Source organism: Pinus tabuliformis, chromosome 1_2 (assembly GCF_031772625.1).
Source record: "Pinus tabuliformis cultivar Carrire ecotype Pingquan chromosome 1_2, CPIR1, whole genome shotgun sequence".
NCBI lineage: Eukaryota > Viridiplantae > Streptophyta > Pinopsida > Pinales > Pinaceae > Pinus > Pinus tabuliformis.
The window spans coordinates 1,316,016,033-1,316,030,562 of record NC_142298.1 but is presented as its reverse complement, the minus strand read 5'-3'; the positions used below and the strand labels follow the sequence as shown (position 1 = coordinate 1,316,030,562).

At 42.4% G+C, this 14,530-nt stretch overlaps 1 protein-coding gene across 1 annotated transcript in view; it reads left to right on the top strand.

Moving 5' to 3' along the window:
- Positions 1-14,530, top strand: part of LOC149211063 (transcription initiation factor TFIID subunit 5-like) — a 354,672-nt gene that overhangs the window by 108,531 nt on the left and 231,611 nt on the right. The window contains exons 6-7 of the mRNA XM_089396888.1: positions 8,939-9,026; positions 9,222-9,334. Of these exons, the coding sequence (XP_089253014.1) occupies positions 8,939-9,026; positions 9,222-9,334 (201 nt within the window). The remainder of the gene's footprint in view (positions 1-8,938; positions 9,027-9,221; positions 9,335-14,530) is intronic.

The window sequence follows — 14,530 nt, the reverse complement described above, 5'->3', positions numbered from 1 at the left end:
GACTGTACAGAATCACGCTCATAATTTGACTCTAGCTGGAACTTCGATTTTGGTTCAAGCTTGAGGCTTTGCTTTTGGTGTGGCTTTAGCTATTACTTAGGCTTTTCGAAACTTGTAGCTGATCATCAATTCCCCCCCTATCAGATACAAGGTGGGAAGATGATAACATTGTTACTTAGGCTCACTTGTACATGCTTGATTGATAGGCTTCAAAAAACAAGAAGCCTCATTGTCAATCTGCTCTTATCCCATACAAAGTGAGAGGATGAATATGTTTCTAGAGCGTTCACATGGTTGAAGATAAGAAAACAATGATCCTCCATGCACAGAACTCAAGAAGGGTGTCGGTTTCTACCAAAAATGCACTCATTTACAATGCAGTTTCACTGGTAAACTTGTAGAAAAACACAATTTGCAAGTTACCATTGTTTTTAGATGAATGCCCAAGATATATAGTGCTTCTAAAATTGAAGGAAGAATGCCAAAAGCCATTGTCACCTTCTGCAAGATGATAATCTCAATTGTCTTTTGCACCAAAAAATCCATTAATGTAATCTTTCAAAAACATCTTGAATGAATAAAGGAGGCTCTCTGACAAAGGCAACATCAACATGCAATGCATCTTGGAATAAAAATATGAATGGAGTAGGAAGTGAAAAGGGGCATCCCTGGGCCACATGCTGGAGTACAAGGGTAGCTAGTAAAAGTGAAGCCGACACTTGGGTATATAATAGGTGGGAGCAATCGTGGTAAATGAGGTGCCTGACCTTGATTTTTTCACCCTTCTTTATATGCCTTTTACCTTTTATGATTTTTCTTTAATTAACTGCTCGGGGCTCAAGGGGTAAGAACATGATGTGTGAGATGTAGCAGTGGATACCCCTTTTAAGGTTGGGCAGTTCATTTCCCACCATGGGTTGGGACAATCATGGGTTCCTAAACGATAGAGGAGGCTCATATAAGGATTGTGGGAATCAGGGTGGTGGCCATGATGATGGGGTAGAGCTCATGTATTGGCCTTTGCCCACGTGCTAAATGTGCTTATCCTGACCATTTGTGTACATTTTACTATTGAATGTAGCCAATTATGCTTTTGCTTTTCTTTTTAGCTGCATCAACCTCCGGGGCATCATTTTGGTGCTGACCCAAGGTGTGGGAAAGCTGATCCTATGTGGAGCCAGTGGAGGAATGTGGACCCAGGTGGGAGAAATGATGAATGGGGTTATAATGAGTGGAAAGGATCAATATATGTAGATGAGGGAGCGGGACCACGCAACCAAAATCAGGGTTTCCCATGAAGTATCATCCCTAAAGCCAAATGGTCACTAAAAGAGATCCCATGGGATTAGAATCCAAGGTTAACATCTAAGAAGGGGTCTAGGGGACAAGAGCACAGACCTATCCCATTCTTTTTGCCGAATCCTCCCATTAATCCATGCCCAAAAGTGTCCATGATAAGTAAACTACAATACTCAATTACCAAATGACAAGTCATACCTTTAGTTTCGGAAGACACACCTTCAAACATAAGATCATGGCAGATGGGTGAGGGACCACATGGCTGGCTCAGGTGGCAGAGAAGTGGCACAACGAGCTAGTTGGTGGCTGTCGGCCGAGGACCATCTTGGAGAATTGTTTTCTCCTAGGGATATCACCCACAAAATGGTGGGTAACATCTGGCTCCAATTGGGACGTGATCTCTCGAAGAAGTGGACGAGGTTAGTTGAACGGGAGGTCACGAGAACTCCAACGTAGACCTGTTACCTGCACATGTCAATGACTAAACCCATGGGGCAACATGTTTTTCACGGTGTCTTATGATCACCCATGCTTAGTGTTGGGCTGTAAAATCAACAAAAAAAATAAAATATGCAAATTTTAATATAAATACAACTAATCTACCATGAAAAATATCATATGATGTTAGTTCTAATGCAAAATCAACATGCAATGCATCCTACTCTACCATGCATATGATACAATATCAAGTCTCAAAGAAAGGGGTGATATGACTTAATTTGACCGTCTCGGGCCAAAGTTCGTCGTTGACTTTAGCAATGTAATAATATTCTTCGCCAACTTTTCCATGGATCTTGACAGGCATTGGGTCGCTATCAACCAAGACCAAGTCCCTGGCCTTATCATCCTTTTTAGGCTTCCACTTTCTGCTTGTTTTAGAAATTGGTCGTTTGAGAATACAAAATTCTTGAGCTGGGAGAATAGGATAAGGCTTCTCAGTTTCATGTGTTTCGTAATATGGTCCAGGCTTAATCACATGAGATAGGTAGGTGGGTTCCCTATAAAGGATAAAAGGGGTTCCATTAGATTGTGGGATGGTAGCATATGATAAGTCCATTTGAACATGACCCCCAATGGTAGCCCCCATTTCCTAGATAATAGCATTCCCCACACATCAGGAATATCAATGACAACGACATCCATGAGAAGGGATATGTTAGGGTTCCTAGCCAAAGAAACCTTAAGGTCCTTTATGAGACCTTCCACCTCTATAGGCTTGGAGTTAAAACCACATACCTTCTTATACGACCGAGTGACGCTGAGACCAAGTTGCTTCATAACTTTTAAGGAGTTGCTTCATAACTTTTAAGGGCATGATATTTGCAGAAGCCCTCGAGTCTAACATACGATTGTGTAAGAAGAGGTCATTGATAGCCAAAGTGAGCATAAATGGTTCACACCTAGGGTTTCGGTCAGGAATATGAATGTTTTGTAAGTCTTCAGGTAATTCTTCTTCTTGAATACCTAGGGACTTTTTGATTTGTTGTTGTTGCTTGGGAATTTTCGCAATATCTTTCAAAGGAATGAGTATGGTTATTTTTCGTACAACAACCCCTATATTAATGTCAAGTTTAGCCTCTTTTCCCTTCTCATTTCTTGATGTTTTCCTTCCTTGGGTGATCCTTTTTCGAATTGGCTTTGGTTGGGGGATCATTCTTGGGAGGAATTTCAGGGAGAGACTCCTTGGGAGGGGCTTGCTTGGGCAATGAGTCTTCTTTAGATGGTTCCTTAGAGGTTGTAGGGTCTTTTCTATTTTCCTTCCTTTCGTGAATGTTGGATCCCTTTTAACCTTCCCTTGCTATCAGAGTTAAGAATGGGTTCTTGCTTATCTTCCTTAAGGGTGACCTCACTAATGGGAGGGTGTGTATATGATCCTCCTAGCAAAATGTTGAAGATGTCAGATTCGACAAGGTTAGCCTGCTCATCAACTTCTTCACCCTCACTCTCTCCCTCTTCACTTCCCTCATCCTCAGAAGATGAGTCTGGCTCAACAACATTAGTTGGAGCCAAAGTGTTTGGGAATTGAGACGAGCTTGGCCTATCTTCTTCACCTTGTTTTTTGGGAAAGGGTTTTCCTTTTGGAATATAACTAGATTTTTGGGCCCTTTCCAAGGAAATGATTTTATTCATGATAACGCTCTCACGTGCTTTGGCTTCTTTGGCGAATTTCTCCATTTTCTTGAGGATGGCAAGGAGGGTTTCTTCGTGTTGATCTTTGGACTTCTCCTTCTTGGTCTCGACTTTAGCTCTAGGGTTGTCAATGGCACCTACCTTCAAGATTCGTAGGTTTTCCTCAACTTCCATTGCTATCTCTTTGGCTTCAGCCAATGTGGAAGGTTTCTTGTCCCTTAATACATAAGTTAAGTGGCCACCCACAACTTTTATGAATTTATCAAGGATATTAGCTTCAGATGGTTTCAAATGATCAGGTATATCCTTGACTACCCTATCAAATTTTTGAATGAATTCTTGCACGTCTTCCCTTCCCTTGGTTATTTGTTAGAATTTTTCAATGTTAAAGTTTCCTTGGGCATTGCATTACCACCTCTTCATGAATAGGTCTTCAAAGTCATCAGTCTTCTATGCATGCTGGGGGAAGGCTAAGGTACCATTCTCTTGCTTGTCCTTCAAGCGATAGACCAAAAAACATCGTGAGCCTATCTTCATCAAAGATCATCATAGGGACATTTGCCAATAGAATTCGTACTTTGGTAACCATCGGTTATATTTCTCAGGTAAAGGTTTGGGGATCATCACTCAAGTTCAAAGGGGCAAAGACACTAACCAAGTGTCTTTCACTTTTGGTCATCTTGGGTTGATCTTGTTTTGGGTCAGTGTTAGAACTAGATGGCATCTTTGGGGATGGATCACTGACTTTCTCAAATTTAGGGAGAAGGGCGGTTCCAATAGGTGATGGAGTTCGTTCTCCCCTTTTTGCAGCAACCCTAGTTAAAGGAGGAATGTTGTTGCCTTCAAGTAAACTAGGGGTTTGGACAATGAGTGGAGTCACCAGAGGAATGCTTATAGATGTCGTTAATGAATCAATTCCTCAATGATTCACTAGGGAGGTAGACCTTCTTCCTCCCCGGCAATGGCGCCAAAATGTTACCGCTCAAACTAGCAGGGGGGCCTAAAGGGACTCCTAAAGGGAGCACTGTTAGATCAAGGGCAACGATGGAGACTTAGCCCACTGTCACCTTAGCTACGACTCCCTACTCTTTACGAAATTTCACCGATGGGAGGAGACCCAGTATATAGAAAGTCACTTGTGGAGGATGAATCAAGCAATGGGTGTGAAGTGATCTCAATGATCCTTTTCCTGGAAGGAGTTTAAGAATGGAGCTTGCTTGCTCCTCAAGCAAGGTACAAAGCTTTCTAGGAGAAGGAGGTGAGGATTTAAGGGCTAGGTTAAGGGAATATGACTTGTAAAGGAGTTTCCCAATCCCTAAAATCCTTGCGAAACTTGGATTCCCAAGTTGTCTCGGAATAATTGTCTTTGATGAGGAATGGGACCACACAAAGACAAGTGGACCCAGCCTAGGTTAAGGGGAGGGAGCTTAGAAACTAATGATGATCTTAACCTAAACAAGGAAGGGGAAATGATCAAAAGAAGAGTTTTCACTTAGAGGTGCCAAATTGATCCTATGAGGTACTAGCCTAGGGAACACCAGGGCAAAGTTTGGTCTTAGGGATAGGGCTTGGGATATCTTAAAATCCCATCGTCGGAATTTCTTCAAAGCTGGAGGAGAGCTTGAGGAAACACCAACGCAGTAGAGGCCAGGAGATAGGCTTTTTCTATGGTTACTTTGTTGGGAAAATGATGCCCTAGGTGGCCCAGTGGTTCTAGACCTAGAAAAGAGGGGGAAAGGTGAAGGAAACATAGGTTTTAAGGTAATCACCTAATGGTGGATTAGTGCCTAATTCCTTTGGCGATATGGAGTCAAGAAGAATTATGAAAATGGATTTCGTTTCTAGCTCAAGGAGGCTTTAAGAGCAACTTCATTTAGCGTTAGGGCAAAGAAAGAGAGTGAACTTGAAGCATTTATACTTAGTTTGCAAATCAATATGGCTTATTAAGATAACTTCGATCTCTAGGAAAATTTGTTCAACAAACATGGCCCATACATAGAGATAGGCTATATAGAAATATAATTCCACAATGAAACAGTAAATGCATGCAATGATTAGCCCTAAAATAGCGAAAATCCCATGATCAATGTATGTGACAAAGTAAAAGAAAATAACATCAATGTTGTACTTACATGGAAGAGAATATATCCAACCATCAATACATTTTCCAATTAAGAAGCTCCAAGATAAGAAATACAATCCAAACATCAAAATTCATCCATCCTCCAATTTCATCCATCGAGAAGGAAATGCGAAATTCTCAAGAGAGAGAGAGAGAGGCCCAATCCAAGTGATGATACAAAATGAATTCATGTCTCTCCTATTTATACAGTCATTAGGAGTTCGAATTACCTAATTTGAGCCTACATTAGCCCATAAGCTAAAATAATGTGCAAATAACTATCTTTTGGTGACAAGCCCACCAAACTAGCTCATAAACAACATAATAAGCCTCTCAAGAGGTCGAATAATCAATAATGCATGTCGTTGGGCTTTGTAAGAAACCTGATGAAGTCCATAAGTGCCAAAATGATGAATTGGACTTCCAAAAGTAATGGACAAGGGTTGGCCCATTGTTCTTCACATAATAAACCTGTGGTGCTCCCAATGGCTGTGAGGTCACACAAGTGACCTCATGGGCCTCCAAGTAAGTCGAAGATGCTTGTAGACCATCTGTAAGGGCTCAAATGATGGTGTGAGTGATGCCACATCAGCATACAAGTCCTAGGTCGTCTACCAAGTGCATGGTACGACTGTGGGGTCGACTGGGCAAAGGTGAACTGTGTGCGTCTTCCTCGTCCAATAGGTGAATCTTGAGTAATATTTGAACATCTCTGGGGATCCATGGAGTGTTGTCTACTGCTGTGGAGGCCCATGGCTCTCAACACACACTCTACATGTATCAATGTAGCCCTCTCGAGGGTTAGGATTCCGTATAGGGAGACCAAACCCAAGATGGAGACCACCTGCAATCCTGCATAAGATCCAGTGTGTCCCCTAGCCTTCCAGTACAACAAGTCATCAAGGAAATCGAGTAAAAGAGCTTACAAAGCATGGAAAACAAGTGGGGACTTCATAATGGCATACCCTTCCATAATGGGCTTTGCATGTGCTAATGTTTCCAATCTCCAAATGGGGTTAACCAAGTATCCCATTAGGTGGTTTCTACTTCTAAAGGGGATAATATATCCAAGCTACATCCTTTAAAAGGTGGTGGCACGCGATAAAAAGATGAATGGAGTAGGGAGTGAAAAGGGGCATCCCTGGGCCACATGTTGGGGTACAAGGGTAGCTAGTAAAAGGGAAGTCCGCACTTGGGTATATAATGTATAGGAGGGAGAAACCGTGGTATGTGAGGTGCCCTGGCCTTGATCTTTCCACCCTTCTTTATATGCCTTTGCCTTTTATGATTTTTCTTTAATTAACTGCTGGGGGTCAAGAGGTAAGCACATGATGTGTGAGATGTACCCGTGGATACCCCTTTTAAGGTAGGGCAGTGCATTCCCACCATGAGTTGGGACAATCATGGGTTCCTAAACAATAGAGGAGGCTCATCTAGGGCCCCTAGGGACCAGGGTGATGGCCATGATGATGGGGTAGAGCTCATGTATTCGCTTTTGCCCATGTGCTAATGTGTTTGTCCCAACCATCTTTTGCATTTTGTGGTACATTTTACTATTGAATGTGGCCAATTATGCTTTTGCTTTTCTTTTTAGTTGTATCAAGCTCCGGGCTTGACCCAAGGTGTGGGAAAGGGGAAGGGGAAAGCTGACCCTATGTGGACCCATTGGAGGAATGTGGACCCAGGTGGGAGAAATGATGAATGGGGGGGTTATAATGAGTGGAAAGGGGGCAATATATGTGGATGAGGGAGCGGAACCACACAACCAAAATCAGGTTTTCCCATGAAGTACCATCCCTAAAGCCAAATGGCCAGTAAAAGAGATCTCACGGGACTAGAATCCAATATTAACATCTAAAAAGGGGTTTAGGGGACAAGAGCACAAACCTAGTCCATTGTTTCCGTTGAATCCCCCCATTAATCCTTTCCTAGAAGTGTCCATGATAAGCAAACTACAATACTCAATTACCAAATGACAAGGCATACCTTTAGGTTCGGGAGGCCCACCTTCAAACATACAATCATGGCAGATGGGTGAGGGACCACATGGCTGGCTCAAGTGGCAGAGAAGTGGCACAATGAGCTAGTTAGTGGCTGCAAGGGGCTGGTTGCTGCCGGCTGAGGACCATCTTGGAGAAATTTTTTCTCCTAGGGATATCACCCACAAAATGGTGGGTAACAAGTCCCAATATTATAGTTTCTTTATAGGTGATTTAGGAAAGCCTCCCTTGTGGTCTGAATCCACTAAAGAGCACGAGAAAGGTTGCAAGGTCGCTGAGGGGACTGCAACAACCCTTCTCTTTTGTTCCATAAGGTCTGGCCCTCGCCTGGTTAGGCTTTGCACGTGGCCTGCTAGATTTTGCGGCAACAGGGCACAAGTTAGAGATTTCGCTGGGTAGTAGAGTTGTCTACAATGTGTTTTTGTGAAGGTTCTCCCTTATCAAATACACAGACACACACATAACATATAACTCAAGTCCAGAAAATATTTTGTTACACATCGACATCATAGAGCTCAGCTTGCCCTTTACCCTTGGATGCACGTTGCAAGTTGAATGCCTTTTGGCGTTATTTTAACTCTCCTCGCATGAATGGCACACACGTTTGTATCTTCAAACAAATCTGTGAGTATATTGATGGAGTATTCTAGTTGAAATCAACGTCTCTAGAAGCTACATCATTATCTTCTTGCAAACTCTGTATCTTCCAAACGAACCACAAAATATACATAGTTGCTTTATTCCTTAATTCCTTTGTGTGATGCTCTGTTTACAGTCTCTGTAGGGAAGGATTTTAAACAAGGCAGGGTAAGTGAAATCTTAGAGAGTTAGAGAGTTAGAGAGTTTCATCTTCCAAGTGGTCCTAATGACTCTACCTATTCACCTATGACTCGTCATATTTTTCCTAATATAATATTTACAATATACTTCAATCCCTCAAGATTAGGCATCTAACATTTAGTTGCCCAGCGCTCCATCTGTTTTTTTGGGCTTTTCAGGTTTCGAAAACTTTGGTTGCAATATCGTTATGCCTATTAAGAACATATTACATTCTGGATTAATTTCAGGGGCATCATTTTCAAAAATTTCTGAATTTGTAAGATTAGTTTAAATGGTTTTGCCTCAATATTACTTGGTATATTTCTGACATTGAGTATAATGCATGTAATGAATGTTTATTTATCTCTCTTTTCGCTTTATAGTTTAACATAGCTGGAATTTTTTGATTTTAATAAACGGCATATTTATATGATAATGCAGATACTTGTTTAAAAATCATGGTCTAAAGCGCAGTAAATGTATTAGTGATACACTTGCAAATTTTGGTTTGATAAAAATGTTTATTGATATATTGCTTTTATATTTTTTCTTACTTTTTGTACTCCAGTACTCCTATGAGCTTCTGCTACAATATTTGCTTAAGACAGAGTGTAAAATCATGCTTGGAATCGTCAATGAAAGGATAAATTTCCAAGGCAAGTTTGTTTCAGGCACCCTACTTATAGCGTATAGCTTATAAATTCTTCATTGTTTTTTATTAATAATATTTTACTGGTAAAGTCATTGGCAATAGCTTTTTCCATTTTTATATCATGCTTTCTTATACTTAATTGTTTCGTTTAATTTTTTTTCCAAAACGTTCTTATAAAATATCAATCTTTTGTGAACAGTCTCTCCTGGACAACCATGTGGTCCATATTCGAGTGAAGGAGAAGTCATAACATTAACAGGAAGTAGTCAAGAGGCTGTTGAACAGATAAATCAAAAAGAGATTCGTTGGGGGGTAAGTGTGAAAATGTTGGCTAGTTAGTGATGAGGTATTTAAATTGTTGAATTCCAAGAAAACTATTGTGCAATAAGGTGGTCAGCTATTATGCCCAGATTTAATTTGCAGCTTAATAATAAATACTATACACTTGCATGGATTTGGGATTTGTTTGTTTTTGTGCGTACTTGCATTTAGCATAGGAAGTATAATATTTGCTGTATATATATTTGTTGGACACCTAATCTGCTAAGGGTTGGTGTGGTGGAATGTGAACAGTAACTGGAGTCCAAGAGACCTTGGAATATGAAACCGGCGGTCATAAGGATGTATTTTAAATGCATAGCTTTGTGAATAATAATGTATTCCCCGTTCTATCTTATTTGCCTGTCCATACCATGTCTGTGTTTAACATGATATCAGAGCAGGCGAATTCCTACCCTGCTCATTAACCACTCTGTCTGTCAAAAACCCTCTGCCAAAGTCTGCATACACCTATTCTTGGTGCTAAATGGTTGCACAGTTTTGAATTGAACCTCATTGGATAGCCCCATCATAACGATCTCTGCAGTCCTGCCATTGCTCGGTGTTCATAAGCGCCTCTAAGATCTGAATCATTCCTCCTCCTCCGCCTTTTTTGTTGAGCAGTTTTCTCATGCCCGAGACATGCATGTCAGATCTGCTTAATGTTATGATATTATTCTGCTTTATTCCCTGTCTAGCCTATGCGTTTGAGTTTTCACTAGCAATTGTAAGTGAAAATTTCTGAATCTAACAAACCAGAAATGCTACTGCAGAAAACTGATTACATTACCTATTTGTATTCTTCATTTAACAAGTTATTTTCAGAAATATTAATGTAAATATACTGTAGCCTACACCACTATACAGATCAAGTACTGAAAAATAAATGAGACAAACATGCAAAGGATACACTTATTTTAGGACTAAACATCCCCGGAAAACCCAATGCGGGAAAACCGGTGCAGCAGCTCTGAACGTTTTTTATTATTAAGCAAAAGTTCTGAATACAAATGTTGGTTTCCCTCCCGACAAACCAGTGACAGTGAAATACAATGGCGGAGAACCTGAGTGAGTTTTACCTCACTTCACCCAGCAGAATCCGACTGATCCGACAGCAAAACTCGCTGGCCCCGGCTACCACTGTGCTGCCTCTTCGTAGTAACTGCGTGGAGCTCTATGAGGCTTTGTGTCAACACTTCTGCCCACTGCGTCAACTTTCCCGATTGTTCTAGCAATTTCTGGCAGCTCCCTAGCTTTATGCGTGGAAGGCAGTTCTTCCTCTGCGTTGGCCCTCCTCACTTTGCGTCAACGTTGCGTGGGCCCAGTCTGGCCCAACGTCAGCTCTCTTGGCTACTGCGCTGCCTCCACAAGATTCTCTCCGCCTCTTTGTCTGTATTCCCGAACTATCATTGCCCCTCAACTGCAAGATATCTCCAATCGATTTCCTTCCGGAGATCTTCTCACCGTAGAAAATCAATTACCTCAATCTTTCTGTGTGTCTTCTCTAACTGACCCCAAGCCTCCATTTATACTTTTCCTGTTGAGAAATCAACAACCGAGATTATGTCTCTAATCAATGGCTAAGATTAAATTAGACTTGATCCTCGTCTCTTAGAAGCTTCTCACCCATATTTTCATTAATACCCATTAATATGTTAATTTTCCCAAGTTTAGACTTAGGAACCCCATTAAAAATATTAATTATTTTAATAAAATACAATCCGGGTGGAATTTTACCAAACAATTTTTGGGTCTTGGAGATCTCATGTATTCTAGCCCCTCCACAAAATTTCGGAGCTAGAGCACATTCGACGCTACCCAAAAATCAACACTCCCTCTTAGCGAGGAATGTGCTCTAGTAACAATTCCTAGTAGAAGTATCACACTGATCCACGTCATCAGACCTCTGCGCTGCTGATGCTTGGCATGCAGCCCTTCATCCACTGCATTTCTGCAACCTGTACTGCTCTGTCCATGACACTGCCACTGTCACTAATGCATCTGTACTGCAACTCCCTCTCAATACGCTGCATCATGCTGCCCATAGCACTGCCATTGTTAACTGCTGCACTGCAACTCAGTTGCTGAGAACTATGCAACTAAAAAAGTCACCCAAAAGCTGACATGCTGGTCAGTTTGGATACCTCGTGATGCTGAAGCTACCTTTGTTTCTAATCTGTGTTGACCCTCTAATGCTATTGCGTTGCTGTTGTATCTGCTCTGTGCCACCCGCACTGCTCAACACTTTACTACGCTGCTTTAGACTTTGGTACTCTAGCTTTGCCACTGTCACTTCATCATCCCCAGCACCAACTGACTCCCATCGTTCTGCTACTGTCATTAAGGGCTCCCGTAGCCATATGTGATCCAAGAGTTTGGGCACCTCAAGGATCCTGCCCCTTTTCTTGTAGTCCTCTCGACTACAGCTCAATATCGCCCCACCTCTTCTCTAGAGGAGCATGATCACTCATGGCACAATCATCATCATCACCCTCTTTGTCAGCTTGCGCTAGAGCAGCCTGAGTCACACTTCTCTTCTTTGCCCTTCTTCCGAGGTTAACGCTACTTCAGACTTTGGTACTCTAGCTCTGCCACTGTCGCTCCATCATCCCTAGCACCAACCGACTCCCGTCATTCTGCTACTGTCATTAAGGGCTCCCGTAGCCATATGTGATCCAAGAGTTTGGGCACCTCAAGGATCTTGCCCCTTTTCCTGTAGTCCTCTCGACTACAAATCAATATCGCCCAACCTCTTCTCTAGAGGTGCATGATCACTCAGGGTGCAATCATCATCATCGCCCTCTTTGTTAGCTTGCGCTGGAGCAGCCTGAGTCGCACTTCTCTTCTTTTCCATTCTTCCGAGGGCACTGCGTGGCAAAATGTCCAATTTCTCCACATCTGAAGCATCTGACTTTGGATATGTCTTTCTTTTTCCTCTTCTGCTGCCTTTGCTGTCCCGCTGATGCGAAAGTTGCATCCTCCTCTTCCTCCTTCTTGGCTTTGATCCCTTTGCTGCTTCTTCCTGCCTTGGTCATCCGTCTGATCTCTTCTTGTTGAAGTGCTGCCCACATCTCCTCCCAAATGGGGAGAGAAGCCCTGCCCAAGATGCTCTGGAGTCTGGACAAAGGTTTCCAAGTCTTCAGTGACCGCATTCAAGGCAGTCTTGACCATGAATTCAGGATCTGGTGTAGACCCTACGGAAGTTTGCTGGTCTCGGATCCCTTGCAACCTGAGAAGGAAGGGATTGATTTCTTCTCCCTTCTGTATCTGATTCTGTCTCCACTGACTCTCAAGCAAGATCTTCTGTTGAACGAAAGTTCCCACGTACAAAGTGGTCAAGGCCTCCCACATTTCCCTTGCTATGTCCTTCTCAGAAATATGTGCGATCACGTGATCCTTGACTCTGTCCAAGACCATGCACTTCGGTTTTGGCTAAGCCTCCTCGTACTTCTTGAGGGGATCAACATCAACCGGAACAACAACTGTCTTCAAGGCATAATCCTTGATGCAGCTTTTGTCCAAAACTTCTAGGATCCTGGCCTTCCAAATGATAAAGTTGAATGCTCCATCCAACCTGTCCTGATCCCTCAGTCCATTAACTGCCATCTCTGCTCAAATGAGTGTCGAACGAGTTCTCTTCTCCCTCTTTCGCTACTGTCCTTGCAAAACTCGGATCTAGATTTCTTTGGCACTAGAAATCCTCCAAGGAACAAGCTCTTTCTGAAGTTCGATTTCCTTCAGTGAAATCCTTCTGCCAACAACTGTTGAACAACCCCTCTCTGATCTCTCTTTGCTACTGCTGCTGAGCACTGGATCTAGAATTCTTGGCAAGAAATCTTTTGAGGAACTGATTCCCTCTACTTCGCTTCTGCCCCACTAGACACTGTTCTGCACCAACAAAATCAACACCCCACCAGCAACTCTAGATGAAGTCGGCGCTGTGCCTCTAGCTTCGGCAACTGGAAAATTGAGACCCAGCAGTGCTTCCGCTGGCCCAACAATCACTGCGCTGCCCTTTGCAGCTACGTCACACAAACATGCAAATGTAGGCTTTGCGTGAGCCTTCCTTGGTGACTGCGTCACCCCTCCTCTTCTCTCTCGGCTAAAAAACTGCGCTGTCTCTCGGGACAACTGTCTTCATCACAAATTCTCGTCTGTCCTTTCGCTGATGGCTTCAGTCCTCCTTGATGTGCAATCGCTCTGATACCATGTGAAAATTTCTGAATCTAACAAACCAGAAATCCTATTGTAGAAAACTGATTTACATTACCTACTTGTATTCTTCATTTAACAAGTTATTTTTAGAAATATTCAGAAAATATTAATGTAAGTACATTGCAGCCTACACCACTATATAGATCAAGTATTGAAAAATAAATGAGACAAACATGCAAAGGACACTTATTTTTGGACTAAACATCCTCGGGAAAACCCAATGCAGGGAAACCGGTGCAACAACTCTAAGGGTTTTCTATTATTAAGCATAAGTTCTAAATACAAATGCTTGTTTCCCACCTGGAAAACCAGTGACAGAGAAATACAATGGTGGAGAACCTGAGTGAGTTTTACCTCACTTCACCCAGTAGAATTCGTCTGATCCAGCAACAAAACTGTCTGGCCTTGACTACAACTGCGCTGCCCCTTCGCAGTACCTGCGTGGAGCTCTCTGAGACTCTGCGTCAGCACTTCTGTCCACTGCGTCAACTTTCTCGGTTGTTCCAGTAGTTTCTGACAGCTCCCCGACTTTTTGCGTGGAAGGTGTTAGTGCTTGAAATTTCACCTCAGGCTGAGAAAGGTAAACTTCAAGGCAACATCAAACCACTTAGCCTCGTAGCTAGCCCTACGGGGCAGGAGAGGGCTCTCTCCGGTCTATCTCGGTAAAGGTCTTCCACGGGCGAGACAACCAATGAGGAAACACTGATTTTAGGCTAGTAAACTGATAAAAAAGGTTTAATTTGGGATTTTAGGGTTTTGGTGGAAAATTGGGGAAAGGCAATTCTGGGTGCGGGGATTGGACACAGTTTTTGCAGGGGGTTCTTTGGGGCAAGATAGGAAACTGTACTGATGCCTTTAAATTAAGTGAATGGATAGAAATGACCGGTGAGGAGCTAAAGAGAGCAAGAAACCTTCAAGAGTTCTCTTTAGACAGATGAAAACATAAATATTAAGCAAACTTAAAAGCAGAGCATG